The 22,439-nt window shown below is 44.5% G+C and overlaps 1 protein-coding gene across 1 annotated transcript in view; it reads right to left on the bottom strand.

The window, feature by feature from the left end:
- Positions 1–22,439, bottom strand: part of fn1 (fibronectin 1) — a 94,990-nt gene that overhangs the window by 70,857 nt on the left and 1,694 nt on the right. The window contains exons 2-14 of the mRNA XM_033023497.1: positions 21,462–21,590; positions 19,922–20,059; positions 18,717–18,848; positions 16,619–16,756; positions 15,557–15,694; positions 14,984–15,001; positions 14,903–14,920; positions 12,376–12,543; positions 9,765–9,944; positions 8,829–9,008; positions 7,732–7,884; positions 5,944–6,072; positions 3,651–3,788 (exon numbers count right to left, since the gene is read on the bottom strand). Of these exons, the coding sequence (XP_032879388.1) occupies positions 3,651–3,788; positions 5,944–6,072; positions 7,732–7,884; positions 8,829–9,008; positions 9,765–9,944; positions 12,376–12,543; positions 14,903–14,920; positions 14,984–15,001; positions 15,557–15,694; positions 16,619–16,756; positions 18,717–18,848; positions 19,922–20,059; positions 21,462–21,590 (1,659 nt within the window). The remainder of the gene's footprint in view (positions 1–3,650; positions 3,789–5,943; positions 6,073–7,731; positions 7,885–8,828; positions 9,009–9,764; positions 9,945–12,375; positions 12,544–14,902; positions 14,921–14,983; positions 15,002–15,556; positions 15,695–16,618; positions 16,757–18,716; positions 18,849–19,921; positions 20,060–21,461; positions 21,591–22,439) is intronic.

Raw genomic sequence — 22,439 nt, forward strand, 5'->3', positions numbered from 1 at the left:
GCCGCCTGCTGTTGTTTGCACAGATCTCCATGCTTCCCCACCTGTGAAACAGTATGGGGAGAATAAAGACCGCAGTTTCACTTACCTGCAGGTCCAGGTTTAAACTGTCACTACGGGGGAACGTCGTTCCACCCCGTCTCCTGCCGTTTCGACTTGTCAAAGTCGACGGCCCCATTCTGAATAGTCTCCCGCCCGGCCGTGGTGTTCTGGCCGGCGCGGGACCAAAAGTCGGCACAGCTGATTCCACTTACGGGGCTTGTGCCTTCAGCTGCTGCTGGCTCCCGTAACTTCGCGGTCCTCCCCAGCCAGCTTTACTCGCAGCACTTGTGGACACTATTTTGTTCAGCTTCCCCCCCCTGTGTAATAACAGCGCGGGGACAAAAAACTACCGCAGAGTAAGTCACTTACCTGCAGGTCGCGGTTTCAAACTTACCGCTGCGGGGGAACGCTCCACCCCGCCTGTCGTTTCGCAAGCGTGAAAGCGATATGACACGCATGCGTCCTGGCGGGGTTCTTCACGTAGTCACTCACGTGACTCCGAAGTAAAATGAAGAATAAACTATAAAAGGAGTGAGAGTGAATGAGAACACGAAAGAGAAAGAGCAAAGGAGAAAGAGAGATTGAGAGAAAGAGGGAGAGAGAGAGCAAAAGAGAGTCCATGCCAGTGTTTCTCTGAGGGTCTCAAACTGAAACGTCACCCAATCCTTCTCTCGAGAGATACTGCCTGTCCCGCTGAGTTACTCCAGCTTTTTGTGTCCATCTTCTACTGTTTCTCAAGGTGACCCGAGGTTCTAAGGAACAGACCGGGAACTGAACCATTACACCTGTAGAGTGTTTTTTTGCAATCATAGCCAAGTGCCGAAACGAATTTTGAAAGAAAGTTGGGAGTGTCTACAAAGTTGCAGCCCTAAGGAAGTCACAAAGGCTGGCCTCCATCACCATAAAACATCTTCCTCTGGGTAAGGTTAGACTCCAGCTAATAGAGAATTCACCTGCACAGAATGGCAGCCAAAGGAGCCAAAGGTACCCTTACTCCATCAATCCAGTGCCATCAGGACACTGGGCAAAGTGAGAATAAGAAATGTATCTCCTTAGGCCATAATTGGACAATTCAGGGACTGCAGGACCCCACCGGATAGTGGTGACACTCTGCATGCTGTTTCAAAAGAGGATTTACTTTATGCGTGTATTGTATGATTTTGACAGGATAGCAAACAGAACAAACTTCTCACTATTTCTCCGAACACATGATAATAATAAACCAAACTGAGCTAAACTAAAGGATATGACAGCATGTTCTATCTAGATAAGAGTGCACTGGCAAGAGATTAATACTGCATGTTGAACCACTCAATAAAGTTTAAAGTTTATGAAAACAGGAGAAAGTGATAAGAAAGTGCTTGGCCCTGCCACATTGCATAAATCAACTAGATTAGGAAGGATGATTGCCAACAATTAAACATTATTGCTCCATATGATACACACTTTCCACCAAACAGCACAAATAATCAGCCGCCTTACTTCCCCACTGGAAGTGGGCAGGAATAACAGGGAAATGTCATGCAACTCCATGGGGAAAGAGCAGAGTGCAAACGGCACTGGATTGCTCATTAGAACATGCTTGAGGAGCCAAGTCACCTCCTTCTTTGGTGGTGTACGATCCTATTATTTCTTTCTCCCTAAACCAATATTCAATACTAACAAATTCATTCTCAGGCATTCAGCACTTCATAAAGCACAAGTTCAACTGAGGTTCACAAAAATGCTGGAGGTTATTTGGCAACACTGAGATCATGGCTGAGCTGAATCTTAGCCCCATTATCCATCTCCCTTACTCAACAAACAAATAAACCCATCAATTTCAGCCTTCAAATGAAGGAAGTAGTCCCAGATTTCGATGACCCTTTATATGAGGATCGGGCGACCTTTCCCGGAGACGCGCCCGGGCGGCGGGCGCAGCGTGGACTCTCGGTGTGGGGCGGGCGAGCCCTCGCTGGGGCTCGCTGGAAGGGAGCTCTCCGTTTCGCTGGCCCACGGCAGCCGGCAGCCTGAAGCCGCGGTCTGCAGAGTTCCAGCTGGCGCGGCGTCCGCAGCCCGGGATCCCTCGTGGGGGACCCGGGAGAAGAAGGAGCTTCCTCCACCGGCCCGCGGCCAACTTCCACCGCGGACCCGGCGTGGACTTACCATCACCCCTAGAGGGGAGCTTCGACTACCGGCCCTGCGGTCTGCGGTGCTTTTGACTGCGGCGGGGACTTTAAATCTTCGACTGCCGGCCTGCACCAACCTAAAGCTGCGGTGGGGAAATCAGGTGGGGAAGAGCCGATCCTGGACTGACTCTGGATTCTGGTCCTGACCACGGGGGGAAATGGAGGACTGGCCAAATGTTGTGCCTTCCACCACAGTGATGAATGCTGTGGTGGATATTTGTGTTACATTTTTATGGTGTATTGTGTGTTCTTTATCATTGTACCGCTGCTGACAAATTCATTTCACTTGCACTTTATGTGCAATGTGACGAATAAAACTGATTGTATTGTATTGTATTGTATATGAAGTAGTACATCGTTGCAGCCCTCTAAGACTCAGTCAACTCAATGGAAATTGGATTTGGAGAGAGGGGTCATTATCACCACTACTTCTCATGGGGAAATGGGACGCAAGAGACTGCAGATGCTGGAATCTGAAATGAAAAAGGAGTGCAGCTCGACAATCTCAGTGGATCGGATGGTCCATCACCACAACTGATTTAGGGCAACCATCCCGAGGGCGATGTCTGTGGCATTACGTCTGCTTTTGGAGATCTGAGCACAAAATTCTATATAACAAGATCAGACCGAGGATGATTGTCGCCACACAGCAGCCAAGAATGCTTGCTGAATGCCATTTATTTTAGCACTAGATGACTGGCAACATAGTTACCAATGCGTGAAATGCTAAAAACAGCAATATCCAGATCTAAGGTACACAAAAAAGCTGGAGAAACTCAGCGGGTGCAGCAGCATCTATGGAGCGAAGGAAATAGGCAACGTTTCGGGCCGAAACCCTTCTTCAGAAACCCTTATTTCCTTCGCTCCATAGATGCTGCTGCACCCGCTGAGTTTCTCCAGCATTTTTGTGTACCTTCGATTTTCCAGCATCTGCAGTTCCTTCTTAAACAATATCCAGATCTATTTGTGGAACTCTAGAATTTTAAAGAGCACTTTTAGCATGAGACATGCTTGTGTGTATCTGCCTCCCTGATGTCCTAGATTTGGCCTTTGTCTTGGTAGTACATTTTCCTTCATGAATAAAGAACTCCCATTTCATAACATCCACAAAAAACCTTCATTTCCATTACTTGTGTTTGCGATACTGAGTGAGCAATGAGCAGCAGCTTGTGAACACTCATGCCTTTCTTCAGAATAACTTCTGAAGAAAGGCATGTCATCCAAAATATGGTACTGTGGGCCTGAAGCAGTGGGCCTGAAGCCCAGAATGATCCCTGAACCCAGAGGCAAGAGCACTTCTATTAAGCCAAGCTGGCTCATTAAACTAAATGAACAATCTGCTTAGTGTTCTTGGGACAGTGACGGTGGTGGTTAAACAGCATTCCTATTGCTGGCCATCGCTGAATCACAACTGGACAGGGCTCAGCACAGATACATCCTTACCCTCTTGTTTTGATTCACAGGTCCATTCACCAATTCCTCGGCCGTTACAATGACACGAATATGTCAACCCGTTCATTGTCTTTTGAAATGTATCACCAATCTGGTAAATCGTGCCCGAATCGTTGTCCTGGCATTGGTCTAGAGGAACAAGCAGACACAGGGTTACATGAAGCACACCAGCAAGACATTTATTCCAATTGCTGTGCCCCAGTGTATAGTTCCAACAAGCCTCCTCCCACATCCTTCAACTAAGCCCATCACTATAACTTTCCCTCTTGAGTTTTCCTGCTTTCTTGTAATCCCTGTAAAATATTCCTCAACCACTCCACATATTTTCATCACTCTCAAGAGTAAAATGATTTCACCTAAATTCCTCATTTGATTAATTGGTGACATACCTTATACATATATATATATGTATTAATCAGCCATCTTCTCCAAGTTTACTCCAACATACTCTCGCATGACAAATAACTTCTATCAAGTCACTCCTCAGGCCTCACTTTTTTACAGCCGTCAGTCACACAGTGGCACAACAACTTCAGCTGATGACTCAGTTTCCACAACCTGGGTTTAGTGCTGACCCTTGGTGCTGCAAGGAAACCCACATAGTCATGTTCTCAGTGACAACAAGGGGTTCTTCCAGCTGGCCAGGATTCCTCCTACATGCTAAGAAAAAGAGGGTTGCCGGATCAATTGCCTCTAGTATGTAAGTGAGTGGTCAAATCCTGGGGGTGTTGATAGGAACATGGGGAAAATCGGTTACAGGGCAAGTAGGATTGCTACTGGCCAAATGACCTCCTATGTCATAGAGAAATTAAAAATATAGGTTAAAAAAACCCAGCCTGTTCAATCTTTCCTTTTATTCTCGTCAATATGGCTTTGCACCTTCAGTCAATGCAGGCTCCAGGCTCCACTGAACACACATCATTTTCAAAAGAGGGTGCAATCTGGTCTTAGTCAAATCCACTGGGGCACTCAGTTTACTTAGTGCTAGGAAGATTCAGCCCCAATCTGGCAAACTCACCACAGAGGAAATAGAAAGGTAAAAACAATCAAAAACCTGTTGAGTGATGTCTTTAATTTGGATTATGCCCAAAATCATCCCCCACAATATATATATATAGCAGCCATTATGTTTTATATCTGGATGTCACAGACTTGGGACTGGGCCTGGGCTCGCCACATACCTCGGGAACTCAATTCCAGCGAGTGGGACAAAGACAGCTGGCAAGAGCCAGCAGAAAATGGGTAGACTTGAAAATTCCCACCTTTCTCCTTTCAAAAAACATGTATTGCATTTATTTCTTCAACACCTTTAATGTTAGAGATCAGTATTTGCTTTAAGATTTACCCGCTGTCTGGAACACCAGGCTGTAGTGGTGAAGGGTTCTAAGGGGTATACATTTCAATTTGGAATGAAACTTCAAAAGGAATCAAACACAACCACTTCCTGAGCAGTACTTTGCTGTGAAATGAGGACTCGATTTGTGACTGAAGAAGAAATTAACAGCGATAGTTTACCAAGGGAGGAGGATTGATAACCAAAGGGTCTCTGGTGTAGTGAGTGGGAATGAGCTGAAACTTTTAAAACTTTTTTTACAATCCAAAATGCCTGAGTAGATGAGATTGTGAACCACACTCTCACCTCTGTCTAGCTACTGCCCAGGACCTCTAGACCAGCGCTGTTGACACACAGCAATCAATAGGTTCATTGGAATAGAAATGAAAGAAAATGCTGCTTGAGATGAGCTGGTCATCAATTTTGTCCTCAATTACTGTCCATCAATTTGTCTCGGAAACCCCTTGGTCTCTCCATCCTCCCACTTTTAATCTCCCTTTCCAATATTTTCCATACCTGTGCCCAAGCTTCCTCCAGCTCCACATTAACATCCCCACCTGGTCTTGTCATATTCTGTGAAGCAGCCTTTATTATAATAAAACCATAAATAATGTCTCTTGGTTCCAGACAATGGGACCCACCCATCTCAAATTTCCAACCAAATTGGCCCTTTCATGCTTCTCCTCTACTGCCCAGCTGTGTGGGTTGCCGTTCAACTACTTTCACGTATCTATTCTGTCATAGCCAGAGAATAAGCACTTGGGCCCAAAACATCACCATTTGTGTTCTCTCCTCTGGATCTGTTCCCATTTCTCAGTGATGTCATCCCAAATTACAACAGGTTTGAGTTATCTGTTGCAACCCTGTGGACTGGGTTGTAAAGGAGCCCATTCTGTGGCTCCCCACCATCTCAAACCTTAGCTGATACTATTTATAAGTAGAGATATATACCAATGGCATCACACTTCCAACGCCCTCGGCCTTCCCCTAAGCAAGTGCAGTTCATCTGGTGACCCATCTTATGCTGCTTGTTAAATTTCTGGTTTACTTGGTAGATTGCTCCATCCACTGTACATTGGTCTGTGAACAGAAAGAAAACATAAAAAGATCCTTTTGATTTACATCATTACAGCACCAAGACAGACCATTTGCAAAACATGTCAGTGTTCAGGGTTCACCCAGCACGCACAGTGAAAGTGTTCCCTCTTGTTTTCCCTCTCGCATACCTAGCTTCTTTTTTAGGGCATCCAAATTACATTTGCTTCAGTCATTGCCAGTGGTTTCTAGTTCCACATTGCAAATATTCTTTGGCTATAAGGTATATCCAGCATGCCTTAGAAATGATTAACATATTTCTGGTTTTGTGTCTATTGCACGGAAGAGCAACTTCCCTAGAAGGACCTAAGCAAGGGATAAGAGCAGAATAATTATATCCACCCCTTTGACCCTGTCCACTATTCGGATGTCCATCCACCACCTTGTCCACTATTCGGATGTCCACCACCATAGATCCCAAGTTCCTCCCTCTCTGTCTTGAATACATTCATGGATCCGAGCATCCCTAACAGCAAACCATACACTGAGACTCTAACCCCTGATTCTGCTCTCGCTAGGCAAGGAAAACATCCTTCAAGAGCATTGTTTGTTTCATCACTACTGTAGAAAGAAGCTATCGCAGACTATTCCATCTTTCCCAAAAGGCTGTGCTTTGTTAATCCTGGCATCATCATACTATATCTGTCTTGCATTCTCTCTTGTATCATTTCCAATATATGGCAAGCAGTACTGTTCTCCAAAGCGAAATCATGTTTCAAAAGCATCATGTTGAATATGAACCCAGGAGCTTTTTTTCTTAAGGACTTACATTTCTGTTTTGCTGTTTTTAATCATTTATACATTGCACCCCCAATCTCTCTGCTCCCCAATCCCACTGAAATAGTATCTATGAAATCTTGGGCTTCCTTAGTCTACGGCAAATATTACAGTTTGCAATAGCCGTGTACAGGTTTATCTACCCCAACTCTGGAAGTGCTCTTGTATCAACTACTGCTTTCACATGTATTGGCATTGTGCATGTTATGGTGGTGCACCTGAAGTCAATGTTTATAACATAATCCTCCTAGAAATAAAGACTCCTTTGTTGAAGCTTCTCCAAACATTCACCTCAATTACTTATTTCAATGGTGGAGGACCGGCTTACTGCTTGGATATTTCAGAAAAAAACTTGCATTGGGGTTAGGGTTATTTCTATTAGTTATTTCTACTCATAATCATTAACTCAAAATTAAACATCTTATTTCTTATCTGCGCGTGGTTCAACATGTGAGTTCCAAGCTGGACAAAGCTGACACAGAGCTGAAAGGGACAGAGAGGGAGAGGGAGAAAATAATTCAGAGAGGGAGGAGAGTGAAAGAGGGAGAAAGGGTGAAAAAGGGGGAGGGAAACACCGAAAGGGAGGGAAGAGAACGGGTGAAGAAATGGAACCAGGACAAAATAAGACAAACACATGCAGAAATAGAAGAGTGGCCAGTAGAAAATAATAAATAGAATATGGGGATTGAGATTGGGAAGCAGGCGCAGAGTATGTTATACAAATAAAGAAAAGAGCATGGATAGATCACATACAATTTCCAATGATTACATGATATTGACCCTTATTACTCTTGGAGAATGCCCATAGGCTGTGAGAAGAAACAGGGTTTGTGCAGGTAGCTTGCTGTAGAAACCAACTTGACTGACCTAGAAGCTGAGTATGTTCTATGCAACTCCATTCACCACGGCCATTTCCTACACATGTACATCTCAGCATTTTTCCTTCGTCATTACGTTTGTCCCACTGCTCTCCAACGCGAAACATATCCCCTGGAGAGGGGGTGCACACTTCATCCGATTCTGGAAATTAGTGATACAAATCATGTGGCAATATGAGTAGCAATGAAAATCTAAAAGAGCTAGTAATGAAATCAAACAGAAATCTGCACAATGTTGTCACTTAGACACATACATGCACGCATGTCACTAGAGATGTGATTCATTGGATCTGAATACTTCCAAATAATCTTAGTAGGGATATGAGGACTTTAAATTCAAGGAGCTATACAAGCATGGTACATTGCTTTGTGCAGATTAAGAGTGTCCAGATTGATCACCATGATAAACTAGAACAGTCATGTTCTTAGAATTTGAGGCAGCTTGGTTAGGGATGATGTCAAAACATGCTGGAAATCCAAACTCCTGTCTGGGGGCAGTAGAATTTTTTTAACTGAGATTTAAAAAAAAATTCAGTTGTCCATTTTTATGTGATGTGTACACTTGATATCAGATATGTAACTAAGGCAAGGAAATGGACAAGAAACTGATCCAAAATCATCTTAACAGTTACAGTCCTGGATTAAGAGGCTGAATGGTCTCCAGACTAGATTCCTAGTTGGTATAACTGATTATTTCCAATACAGGATATACGTTACACACTTTACAATCCAGTTGCCTCATTTGATTCCTAAAAAGCTTTCTATTTGGCTGTCATGTTTTGGAGATTTTCATGATAAATATATGGCATGCATAAATGTTGTAAGGCCTGCAGAATGGGCAGTGGACGGGTGTATTTAGGAAGCTGCTGAGTCGAGTAGAAAGCGAGCTCAGACATGATCGGGGCAGAATGGTTTCCTCCTACTGTAACCATTTGATGAGGCTAGAACAAGAGTAAGGCATGCAAGTAGGATGCATATGATGCAAGTAAGAAGGATTTGTTGGGGGACTTTAATATTCATTGTTCCAAAGCATATCTGGGCATCTAATCCCATAAACTGGTCTCCAGCCATGCCCATAAGCCATACCTGCCATCGGGCAGAAACCGAACATTCCATCAGCGTCGTAATTTGTAGACGTCCCGCACCATTTCATGCCATCCTTCCTCCCGTCAGATGTGCACTCACTGTAGTTCCGTCTGTTGTACAGGAAGGGGAAGTGGCATAATGCACCATTTGAGTTCCCTCCTCTAGTATGGATAAAAGTGGCTGTTTGCAGCAAATTGTCGAGGCAAGGATGGAGAGAGGGGTGGTGAAGAGGGTAGATGGAAAAAAAAGGTTAGGATTTCTACATGTTTCAAATTTAAAGGCTTTGCTCAGTCTCCCAGCTTCTTCGCTACCCCTGACCTATTCCCCATGCCCAACAGTCTGCCTGTTATATTGGAAGAAATATAGAACTGATGGGTCTCCCTGAAAAATCAGAGTGACAGCCATAATAGCTGTCCAAATTATGCTGCTGTCTGGAAATTGTTCATTATCTGTCACACATGCTGGATATCAAACAGCTGCCCACTAAGTAAAAAGGGGTTTAAATACAAGAGGGCTTGAGCCATCCAACTCAGAAGTGTTTTCTCGTGTTATTTTTCAGGCAATTCAACTTCACTTCATCACCTACAATCCTATTCTGGATCTCAGTCTTCCATCATGTGAAAATTGGAACGCTATTCGATATAGGTGAGGCTTCCCTGCTTGCATGTTTGTGCCGTAAACAATCAACTAACCCAGTAATGAATAACAAAATAACATTTATTCTTTTGATTACAACCAAGCACAAGGAAGTCAGGCCAAATTCCACCGCAACTGCTGGGGATATGGGGAACGGGCAGCATTGGCTTGTAATTCTCTTCCAATTTAGTTAACCTACCAATGCCTTTGATGGATTACTAAGCATCAGGTAGTTAAGCTTATCTAAAGAAACCAAATATGTTTGAAAACATTTAATTGGGAAAAGACAACTTCACTTACAGATTGGTTTGGAGCAAAAAGAGTACATGCCGCCTTTGACGAATTCTGCGCTTGTGGTGCTGCACCAGTATGTGCCGTCTTGTCGTCCGTCGGTGGTGCAAGATTTGTAGGTCCTTCCCATGAATGTGAAGGGAAACGCACAGGGTCGTCCATTGCTATTTCCCCCATAAGTATGCTCTGCTACTCAACATAAAGCAATGGCAAGAATTTAAAACTCCTCTCAATTCCAGGATGCTCCCAATCCCAGACACTCCAAAACACTTCAACCAAAATAGAACATTTAAACTATGATCACTATTCTAATATGGGAAACAGGGCATTCAAACTGTACAAAGTAAAATCTCATGAAAATCATTTTTTTGTTGACCAGTATAGCCGGGAGAATCCACCAGCCCTTCCACAAATATGATTAAACGTCTTGGTGAAGGGGCTGTCCCACTGCGGCGATCTAATCTGCGAGTTTAGATGAGTTTGCACTCGACTCAAACTCACAGCATGGTCAACACGTGGTCCTAGGAGGTCCTATGAGGTCACTGGAACCCTCCTTCATGCTCAAGGGAAGTTCCCGAATACTCGCGGCCTCAGCTAAGGCGCGGAAAAATCTTCAGCATGTTGAAACATTTTCCGCGAGTAAAATTTGGTCGGCATGTTTCTTTTGAACTCGTAGTGCAGTGGTGTGGGGTCGCTATTTAGTTACAGGCAGTTGAGGGCAGCCCTAGGAAATCTCCTTCGCAGACTGGGCATTTTGATTGGCTCATTAGAGTTTTCAGGACCAAGGAAAACCGACCGGTAGGTAAAATGCCCACTAGACTTTATTATACTTCTTAACAGTGTCTCCATTCCTTCTCCCCCTTCTCTCTCCTTCTCTCCACCCCCCCCCCCCCCCACCCCCACCCCCACCCCCCACTGGGCCCTCTAATGGATTTACCGCACACTGTGCCAGCCGTCTTTTACCTTTACTTCATCGCGGGTCTGAATTTCAGACAGTGCTCCCCCGCTTTCCCTGCCACGCCATTGCGATGTGTTTGTGTGTATGTGTATGTGTGTGTGTGTGTGATTGTGTGTGTGTGTGTGTGTGTGTGTGTGTGTGTGTGTGTGTGTGTGTATGTGTGTGTGTGTGTGTGATTGTGTGTGTGTGTGTGTGTGTGTGTGTGTGTGTGTGTGTGTGTGTGTGTGTGCGATCGGTCGACCCAGCTCGCGGTTTCCTCGCTGATGGTCGATCCAGCTTGAGGTTTTCCAGGCGAGTGCCCTCGAGCTTGAAGGTCGAACACACTCTTCTTAACTGGCGGATTAGGTCACCGCAGTGGGACAGCCCATTTAGCTTTCGATCTAAGCAGTCGAGATCCTCACAATGTTGCACTCTATCAATACTGCACTGCAGGATCTGCCTAGACTTCAGTGTTCAGGTCTCTGGAGCTGGATGATGATAGAACTTCCTGAATCTACATCCTGATTACATAATAGTTCCTAATTATAATTTCATTGAATGTTAATGCAAGTTACGGGACCAGACAAAAGCCCTAATTCAGCAGGGAAAAAAATGCAAAATCCCTCTTTTCTATTGAGGGAGGTGGGATTGTGAAGAGGATGAGAGGGTGCAAATTTGACAGTATTCTCCAACTGAATTAAATTTCCACTTAAATGCACAGTAATACAGAGTGGGAATTGTGCTTAAATGGGGCAGATTAACCAATGGAGTTTGGGATGAATAACTCAGACGCTATTAATGCATCTGGTGAACCTTTTCATTTGGTGGTTACAATCCTACATGTCAAATATTTCATTCTAGCAAAGAGATTCTCCATGAAGACTCTAAAAGGAGGTCAGAATATTGTTATTGATCCTATGTAGATACTTGTAATGTTCAATTAAAGCATTAACATTCCTTAAGCATGGCCTATCTATATCAAAATCCCACCTTGATAAAAAATTCTTCCATCTGCACTGGCAGTTACAGCTATGACTTAACAATGGGATTGTAACCCTGCCTGCTACAACGTTACAATCCCAGGACACCGAGTCCTGACAGCAAGTGGAATTGTTTTTTTTTCCTGGCAGCAGGTGCAATTGCATTTTTTTTAAAGTTTAAAATGAGGGAGGGTGAATAAGGGAAATGAGAGGCCCTTGCACAGTTGGGGGCTATGGGTGAGTGGTGGATTATTGCATTGGGGGAACGGGTGAGTGGTGGAATATTGTGTTGGGGAATGGGTTGCGTTGGGGGACCAGGCCACCCATGGAGGCTATGGGTAAGTGGTCAAATATTGCGTTGGGGAAATGGGTTACGTTGGGGAACCAGGCCTCCCCTGTGACAGGGACCCGACGGGTCCCATTTGGTCTAGTATATTACTAAAACTCGCATCTTGTTTGTTCGTTTGTGTGTATGCGTGCATGCGATATTCCAAAACTCTGCCAAAACAATACACGATAGCGCTAAAATACTTTCTGGGTATTTTGGGACAGGGCCTTTCTACAGATCTCTGCACTCCATCTTGTGTAATAGACAGCAACTTTAAACTTAACAATTTTTACACAAATGAACAGGGTTGTGACCAATGTGATGTTCAGGGAGGTAACCAATGTTTGAGTGACGAGAGAGGTCGTTAATACTTACACTGTTCCTGACAGCTCACACCAGTACCCAGGCAGGTACATAACATTCGGGTGTTGCCTTTCACGTGGATCCACTGCATTCCATCAGAGTAGTAAACACCTGGTTCGCTCATGCACTGACTCTTGAATTCCCTTTCTAGAAAAGAAAAATTGTTTTTTAATAAGTTAGCTATTTCCAGAAAACACATTTTGCACGTCAATTCAGCCCATTTTGTTCATTCTGTTTCTTAAACCATCCAATTGTCCATGGTAGACAAAAATGTTGGAGAAACTCAGCGGGTGAGGCAGCATCTATGGAGCGAAGGAATAGGTGACGTTTCGGGTCGAGACCCTTCTTCAGACTGCATCACCCGCTGAGTTTCTCCAGCATTTTTGTCTACCTTTGATTTTTCCAGTATGTGCAGTTCTTTCTTAAATATTTATCGAATTCTCCATAACCTTTTCTCTTTTATATGCTCATCTGCTCTCACAACTAGCTCTCCTAGGGAAAATTTGCCGCAACTAATTAACAGCATGTATTTTGGCATTTGGGAAGAAACTCGAGAAGTCACAGGGAGAGCTTGCAAACTTTACACAAGCTGATGCCGTGCATTCTGATGTGGTAGCTATTTCTTAAACACTTGCTATTTCACAGACTTTTACCAGAATCTCTAACTCCCTGGTTACAGCATTATGCCTACCTTTCTATCCAATTTGAATCAATGCTGAAGTTTCAAGTGAGTAGTGGGCACTAAGGTGTCTCTAAACCTTTGCTGTATAAGCATGGCTAAAGAATCAGACATGATCTATTGATTAACTGAGTAGACGCGATGACTGAATGGCCCATTCCTGTTCCTACTACTTGTGGTCTTTTAGAACATTGTTTCCCACTCAATGAAGAACAGGCTGTGGATTCTAAGGCTGTGTATTTATTTGTTCATGGCTTCTTCCTACCATTAAGACTGGAACCCTTCTCTCTAAAGTTCCAAAACTTTGAAATATGCAAAATTCTTACTGCGCTTGACAGATGTATGAGATAAATCCCTGGGGTATCTGGTTCGCAGTAGCAAAGTCACAGCTCTGCCATCAGGACAGAGGTGAACAAATGTCTTCATCTACAGAGCAGTGGATCAGTGGAAGCCTTTAGCCAAGCAGTCCGGGGAGACTCCGTTTTTGGGCATATTCAAGATGCAGATCAACAGACTTTTAGATATTAAAAAAATCAAGGAATGCAGCATTGTGCTACAAGGGACTGATTTGCATACTCCTGCTCTATAGTGACAGCCCTCAAATGGAATGGGGTAAAAGACATTAAGCTTTTTGTACAAGGAAAATAATAGGTCGACAACTAACCTGAGGCTGCTGCTGCTGCACTGAATGCCACGTATACCGAAGCCCTTGCAGACCAATTTTAAAATGTTAACAACTATGAAGTACACCTTCTACCCTACGGCCATCTGGCTATTAAGCACTACAAATAAGCTCTGAACGACGACAATGACGTGGCATTGGTTTTGTCTTTTTGCATTACTATTGTTTATTTTTGTGTATTTTTGTGTATGTATGTGTGTATAATATATATATCCATATAACTAAAAGTCTCATCTTGACCACGCAATTTGGTAGCCTGCACTCTGCTTGAAATGCTATGAAATTGAATTTGGTGTCCTACACTCTGCTTGAAATGCTATGAAATTGAATTTGGTGGCCTGCACACTGCTAAAGATGCTATGAAATTGAATTTGGTGGCCTGCGCTCTGCTTGAAATGGAATTTCAAGGAATAGCCGCAAGTGAACTGTCTGCCCACCAGCCCCAAGTGACTTGAGCTGCCATCCCACCAGCCCTGAGTGACTGAGCTGCCAGCCCACCAGCCCTGAGTGACTGAGCTGCCAGCCCACCAGCCCCGAGTGACTGAGCTGCCAGCCCACCAGCCCTGAGTGACTGAGCTGCCCGCCCACCAGGCCTGAGTGACTGCTGCCAGCAAACCAGGCCTGAGTGACTGAGCTGCCAGCCCAAGAATCCATTTAGCCCACAATTTCCATGCTAGCCCTCTGGAAACCAGTCCCTTCGGCTCATGCACCCATACTAATACTCCAGAACCCATCACCCCCCCCACAGGCCACCAACATTGGGATTCATGGAGAGGTGGAATATTGCGTTGGGGGACGAGCCCTCCCGTGTGTCCCACTCAAGTCTAGCATACATATATATTCACACGCTGAACATTTTTTTCTAGTTTATTATATTGTTTGTTGCATACTATGTTTACATATTATTTTGTGCTAATGCAAGTAAGATTTTCATTGTTCTATCTGGGACATCTATCTATATCTATATAATATTAAAACTCTGTGGCTGGCTGGCTGTGTGTGTTTCTGACTTGTGGCTGCCAGCCTTTGATTCGTTGCTACGCCAACGTCAGACCCAGAAACGCCGATTTTTTTCCATTTCGGTAGAGTTTTGACTTTTCATTCCAAGTATCCACTCCTCATTAAATTTTGTCGTGTTTATGTACACATTTTTAATAAAATCCTTCCCCCCCACTCACTAATTTTGTCGCCTCCTGCTGGCCAGCGACCATAACGGCTACTGGCGCCCGCATCTCGCCTCAAAGACGCCATTTAAAAACAGCCGTACTCCTGAGCCGCTTGAGTTGGAGGACCACGTCTCCCGTGGGGGCTATGGGTAGGGAACGGCTGTGTTGGGGGAGCAGACCCAACGGATCTGCACTTGGTCTAGTATAACAATAAAACCCTTGACTCAGGCTGTTGCTCCTCAATGATTTTCACGGATCACTGCCTGCACACTTGCTTCCAACCTGGCCAATGTTTCAGTGGCAACTGCCCCAACCAAATCTCATTATCTCCCCCCATCCTGCCATTGATATTCCATGCAAAGAAATAGCCAAGTGTGTGACATCATCTTCAGCAAGCTGCTCGGACATACTGAAAGTGTGTCCATTGCTCGGTCTCGAAGAAGCCTGTGTCTGAACATCAGGTTTTTTATCAAGTCTACTATTCAAGAAACAGGGATAATTTAATCTACTCATTGTTCTTACGCCTGTATCTGCCTGGCTCTTGAAATATAATTGGATAATTAGTACATTTGTCATATCAGATGCTTCAAAGCACTGCAATTGTGCCAATGACATGCACTTACAGGTATTACAAAAGGCAGACACTGGCTGGCATCCCACACTTACCCATATAAGCTTCACATTCCCACTCTCCACGACCTTTGCCAAGGCAGGTGCAGCGAAGTTCTGCTCCCCTGTTGTCTTTTTTGGTCCAGGTTTCACCAATTTTGAAGGACTTCATGAGATCCTGTTCATTGCACCGGTCTGTAACAGTTGGCGGAAGAGCATTGCCATAACACCATATAAGCAGTCTAATTTTTTCACTGAACATGCAGGGTCCTTGCACAAGAAAATGATATATCATGTTAAGACAAAAGCAAAGAGGTTGGCCTTAAGGTGTGCTTTGGACAAAAAAGTGAGGAAGAGTAGTTCAGTGTTTAGGTCCAAGATAGTTCAAGCACTCATCTCCAATGAAAATTGGGGAGCCCCTGAGATCTGGTTCAGAGGTTTTATGTGGAGGTGCCAGAGACAAGGAAGAGCAATGCCAAAGAGAGATTGACAATGAATTTGAATTGAGGCACAACTGGAATGGTATCCAATGTAGGTCTGGTGCATTAGTTGAGTGGTGAACATTATAAATTGGGTATGTGAAACTCTCTGGGATATCAGATGTTATTCCGCAGCCGGAAAATCAAAACTCTCTACTGCAGTAAGATCACTCCGGACATTAAAAACAGTTCAATGCATACCAAAAATAGGTCATGCATTCCTTCACTCAAATTAGAAACTGGAGGAGACCACTCAGCTCTCATGGCTGTCTAGGGTATTACAACATGGTGGTTGTATCTGATCAATATTTTTCATTGAAATTCTTCACCAAGATTAAAAATATGTCTCTCAATTTTGAAAGCTTTACTTTTGGGGAAGGGAGTTTTGCAAATTTCTATTTGTTGCGTGTGTGAGGAAGTACCTCAAGCAGCCCTTCAGTGGCCCGTTGAGGTTACGCCCTCTCGTTCTGGATTCCTTCAGCAGAGTAAATAGTTTCTCGCTAGCAATAACATCAGGTTCTTTAATCATCGTAAACACTTCAATTAGATTGCATAAATAGCCAAGTCTGTATTCAGCAGAATTCTGTTGAGATGGTTCAACATCGAATCAAAGGATCCCATGGTCAAAAGTCGAACCTACTTCGTGAACTGCAACTGATGCGTCCATTGCCTTCTCCCAGACACGTGCACTCAATCATCATCCAGCCTTGGTGCAGCCTTTCCCAGGTCTCTCCAACAACGTGGGTAGTCTTGGACACACCATCAAAGCACTTTTCCGCTGCATGGACACACAGTACAAATTTAGGCTCAGAATTGTGTTGTCACAGATTCATTGAGCACAAAAAAAAGAGTCTGTGCCGATTGCCAACCAGCCACATACAATAATATACTATTTATTTTCATTCTCCCTACATTTCCATATTCCCCACCCACCATCCTTCCCCCCCCCCAAATTATGCTCACACACATTTCACATTCCATTTACCTTTATGGCACAGAAGGAAGCCATTTTGCCAATCGCATTGTCATGAAAATGCACACGTTGTTATCAGCCCATTCTACTATTAACCACCATATTAGTGGGAATTTACAGCGGCCTCTATTAACCAAGCAACACACTGTCTTTGGGATGTGGGAGGGAACTCGAGCAACCGGGGGAAACTCACAGTCACAGGGAGAAGGTGTAAACTGCACCCTGAAGCACTGAGGTCAGGGTTGAACCCTCGTTGCTGGAGCTGTGAGGCGACGGATTACTTGATGCACCAGTTTATTTTTCTCTCTTTTCCTGGTTGCATGGGTTAACTATCAATGTGTCCATGCTTGGGCAGGGCGTGTCAATGGGAAGAGGAGGGTAAATAGACAATAGACAATAGGTGCAGGAGTAGGCCATTCAGCCCTTCGAGCCAGCACAGCCATTCACTGTGATCATGGTTGATCATCCACAATCAGTACTCTGTTCCTGCCTTCTCCCCATATCCCTTGACTCCGCTATCTTTAAGAGCTCTATCTAACTCTCTCTAGAAAACATCCAGAGAATTGGCCTCCACAGCCTTCTGAGGCAGAGAATTCCAGATTCACAACTCTCTGTATGAAAAAGTTTTTCCTCGTCTCCGTTCTAAATGGCCTACCCTTATTCTTAAACTGTGGCCCCAGGTTCTGAACTCCCCCAACATCGGGAACATGTATCCTGCCTCTAGCGTGTCCAATCCCTTAATAATCTTGTTTCAATAAGAGTCCCTCTCATCCTTCTAAATTCCAGTGTATACAACCCCAGTCGCTCCATTCTTTCAATATTTGACAGTCCCAATATCCCGAGAATTAACCCCGTGAACCTATGCTGCACTCCCTCAATAGCAAGAATGTCCTTCCTCAAATTTGGAGACCAAAACTGCACACAATACTCCAGGTGTGGCCTCACTAGGGCCCTGTGCAACTGTAGAAGGACCTCTTTGCTCCTATACTCAACTCCTCTTGTTATGAAGGCCAGCATGCTATTAGCTTTCTTCACTGTCTGCTGTACCTGCAAGCTTACTTTCAGTGACTGAACAAGGACACCCAGATCTCGTTGCACTTCCCCTTTTCCTAACTTGATACCATTCAGATAATAGTCACCCATTGGCTGCATATGTGCCTGCTTTTATCCTTTTCTCAGGAATTGAAGCTAGTTCTCATGCTTGAACTAAAATCAACAGAAAGATTGAATTTAGGTAATTCCAGTGAGAATAAGGGCCAATTAATACACTGGCAGACTATAAGCAGTTCCCTTTTAACCCTTTGATTATAGATTCTCTTCACCTTAGGAGGTTTTAATCCTCGTTTTGCAAATAGGAAGAAAGAAAGATTTCCTTTTCTGCAGCACCTGGGTATTCAAAAGGCATCAGACAAAGCGAGTTTACAGGCTGAAGAAGGATCTTGCCTGAAGCATCACCTATCCATGTTCTCCAGAGATGCAGTCTAACCTGCTGAGTTACTCCAGCACTTTGGGTCCTTGAATGTAGCAACTCAACTCTTAAGCAAATGAAAATGTTTTCCCAGGGTGAAGCAATATGATAATCAAACCCATTTCATATTGCTCTGGAAATGTAACAACTCATTTCCCAATATTGTGATGTCATTCTCTGTGTAATTCAAAATTAAATGCAACCTTCAATAGAGTAATGTTTTATGGTGGGTTAACAAGTACTGTGCTGAGCAAAGGGAATGGGATTTTGATTATAACACAAAACCGTTTACTGTACCTAGTGCTTTGCAGGTCCATTCTCCTTTCCCATTTCCAAGGCAGACACACTCCAGCATATCGCCACTCTCCTCATGAGGTCTCTGCCAGGTATCACCAATCCTGTAGGACTGACTTCCCTCATGGCACCGATCTGTGAGATAGACATGCCCTCAGTGCTTGGAACTGGCCATAAAGCCAAAAATCATGATCCTACATATCATTAACATTTTCAGAAAAACTTGCGACAATCTTTGGTTGACTTAGTGGGCAAGGCTATAATCAGCCATTTGATCTTCACTCTGCATCATGCTAAATTGAACCAGGTTTATTACGGAAGGGTCAGGATGAAATGAGTATTGGAGTTGCAAGCCCTGGGTATTAAGGAGAATGTACAGAGAGGGATTAAATCATGGACTGAATGCTGCGAGGATTTGGAATAGGAGCTCAGAATTGTATTGGGATGGACCTGGGGAATCATGAGGAGGGTGTGTTGTGCATGGGTCTGGTGAATGGGCTGGAGCCCCAAGCATTAAGAAACATGCCTGGGAGAAGCATAGCTTAGGGGTGGTGACCTGGGGAAATGGAGGCTCCATCTCAGGAGATTTGCAGAGGAATCTAGAGAGAGGGCAACGATGGGCTTTATGGACAGTAGAGTCATAATGTCAATGGACAGGACATCCACATAGAGAAGAGGTGGTACAACAATCTTGGCTGAATTCCAGAATAGAATCTGGAGAGGTTTGTAAGAGGAAGAGGCCTAGGGTTTCTAACAAGGGAGAAATATGTCACTCACTGTAAATATGATCTCAGCTGGTGTCCCTTTAATATTCAAGAGTCACGGGTCATAGAGTAATACAGTGCAGAAACAGACCCTTCGGCCCAACTCTCCCACACATTTTATCATTATGTCCCAGATAGAATAATGAAATTCTTGATCTTCACCCTCTTAAAGATCCGAATCCCAGCTCACTCGGAACCCCCCCCCCCCCCCCCCTAAAGTTTTAAGGTACATTTGCACTGAGACAGTTTAAAATGTACAAAACAGATGCCCGTCAGCCTGATGATAACAGAGTGAATTGTGATAGGTCCATTGTATACCTGAACCAGGGCTGGAATTAAAGTATAACGATTACAATGAGTTTAATTGCACCATTAAATTCTCAGCAGTTATTGTCCCATCATCCTCATTTCCGCATTTTATTCTTTGTAATTACTTATCCTTACTTGCAATAGTACAGCTGATCCTTCCTCTGCCTGCTCCAATGCAGGTACAGTCCCAAATCATGCCATCCTTCGGGCGCTCCCATGTGTCACCAACAAGGTGACTATCCCCAGTGTACTGATCGAAGCATTTCTCCACCTCTGCATCGAACAAAACGGTTATTGTCAGGTCGGTGAACTCTAAGGTCCTTCCAAACAAGGAGCAAGTGTCCGCTCAACACTCTTGCGAGCCATTGTACCATCACCACCCACCCACAAACATCCAGTAGCCAGGCACATTTTCAATGCACAAGCTCACTCCTTGTGCTTACTAATCTACAAGCTGGTGTTTGGTTGATTATATGTGCCAAGTTGATTATAGATTGCACCAGTGTCTTCTAACCTTTCCAATTAAGCCACACGTTTTCAAGTGACTCAACAAACCCACAAGTCATTAATCAACTCTTTAAAAAGCAGAAGAGCAAGGAATGGGCACTGTTGCAGAATGATGCATCCCTGCACGTTGTCCATGCGGGGTGATATTTATAGATCCACGAGAGCCTCCAAATGAGCATTACAAAAGGACTTTGCATAGTTCATGTGCAATTGAGGAACCTCAACATGCATTGGGTGCCAGGCACGGAACTCGCTATCAAAACATGGAGGGGACCGGGGGACACAATTTTTTGGTGGCCGCGCGCGCATGCGGACACTCACACTCATGCGCGAGGCTTCGGAGGCTCAATCCAGCGCTAAATGCAGCTCAACTCTGCCTGTCTCGCCGGGTTAACCTACAGCCCTGACTGGACTGACGGGACACCAGCGCTGCTTCTCCGCGCTGGCCATATTTCACGCAACCCCAGGCAGGTTAACCTGGCGGGACAGGCAGAGTTGAGCTGGGTTTAGCACTGCTTCTCTGCGCTAGCTGTGGGCCTGGGGGCGCCGCGCCCAACTGACTCCCGACCTCTCTGGCTACCCGTGAGGGGTGGGGTGGCACTCGGGTGGGGATGGGGCAGCGCCGGAGACCCGGGATCGATCCTGGCTGCGGATGAGGCGCAGGTCTGTGCCACGTCTCCCTCCTCCAGTCACCGAACTCTATCCTCAGTCCCACCTCCCCCCCCCACTCCTCCCTCGTCCAACCATCGCGCAGAATCATCGTGTCCCACCCCCATTGCCTGCTGACCAATGTCTCTCTCGTCCAATCGGCGCCCTCGATCAGCAGTCCCACCTCCACTGTCTCGCGGAAAGCGGAGATTTTAAAATCCAGATGACAAAAACTTGGGTGGGATGTCCCCCACCTCTCAAAACATGGGGGGGACGTGTCCCCTCTGCCCCCCCCGAGTTTTCCGCCCCTGTTTGGGTGCTATCACTGCACACACTTCCCAAGCAAACGTGTGGCGTTCCCATTTCTAGTTATGCAGCTACTGAATTTGTAGGTTATTTACATTCAAATTTACAATGAAAATTGGGAGACAATATTTTGATGATTGCTGCTTGAGGCTTTCAAGAGCTCAAGATAGTTTGCACAGGACTCAGGAAAATGGGTTACTAACTAGTTACTTACCATCACGTTGGGATTCACAGTTCCAGCCTCGACCTGCGCCATGGCAGGTACATATCAACACTCGACCCAAGTAAGCACGCTCCCACTGCTGGTTTATCTGGTAATATTTCCCATTGTCATAGCAAGAATCTGAACAGAGGGAAAACATGCAGAGGTCAAATCAAACTGTTTCCCAAGAGACTAAAGGTGCACTGCGATATCTTGAATAACTCTCTAAATACACATTGGGTCAGCCAGTGGGTCAGGTGGGAAGTTTCCATTTCAGATTGGGTTTTGATGGGACCATTCCTGAAATATCATCTGAAATAAACTAGAGATTTCTAGACACTTGGATGGCATGTGTGGACAAAGGAGGAGGCTTAACATTTTCAGGTCCATTTCTTTTTTATCAGAGGAATTTGGCCCAAAACATTAACTGCATTCCTTTCTCCTCTCTCCACAGAAGGTGATTTGCCTGCTGCATATTTCCAGCGTTCTATATTATTTCAGATTTCCACCATCTTCCATCTTCCAACTAATCTGTTCTATTCGCAGATGGTTCACTTCAACTTAGCAAGTTGCATAGCTCGACCCAAACATCAATCCAATTTATATTCCAACCTAGCTTCACATGTATTTAATAATGAGGCACCAATAACAGTCTTGGAGAACACAGGTTTTCAGCATTACAAAGACAATATGAAATTAAACTATTTATTTTCTCTATCACCATTGAGTGCTTTCAGATCCTTGTCCTTGCAGATTTACAGTATTTGCAGTATGTTTTTATTGCTTGTATTCCTTTGATCTTTAAGAATTCTTTCACAATAACTCAATTGTTGCCTTATCCACGTAACTCCCAGCTCATATACCTAGAGTGTCATTTTAAAAAGAAGCAGTGAAGCTTAAATAGCTTCAGTAGGGCAGTATTGTTCCACTCTCCCAGTTACCAATCAGTGGGCGAATAGTGACCTGTTTCTGCATAGTTTTTGCTGAGCT

Source organism: Amblyraja radiata, chromosome 7, assembly GCF_010909765.2.
Source record: "Amblyraja radiata isolate CabotCenter1 chromosome 7, sAmbRad1.1.pri, whole genome shotgun sequence".
NCBI lineage: Eukaryota > Metazoa > Chordata > Chondrichthyes > Rajiformes > Rajidae > Amblyraja > Amblyraja radiata.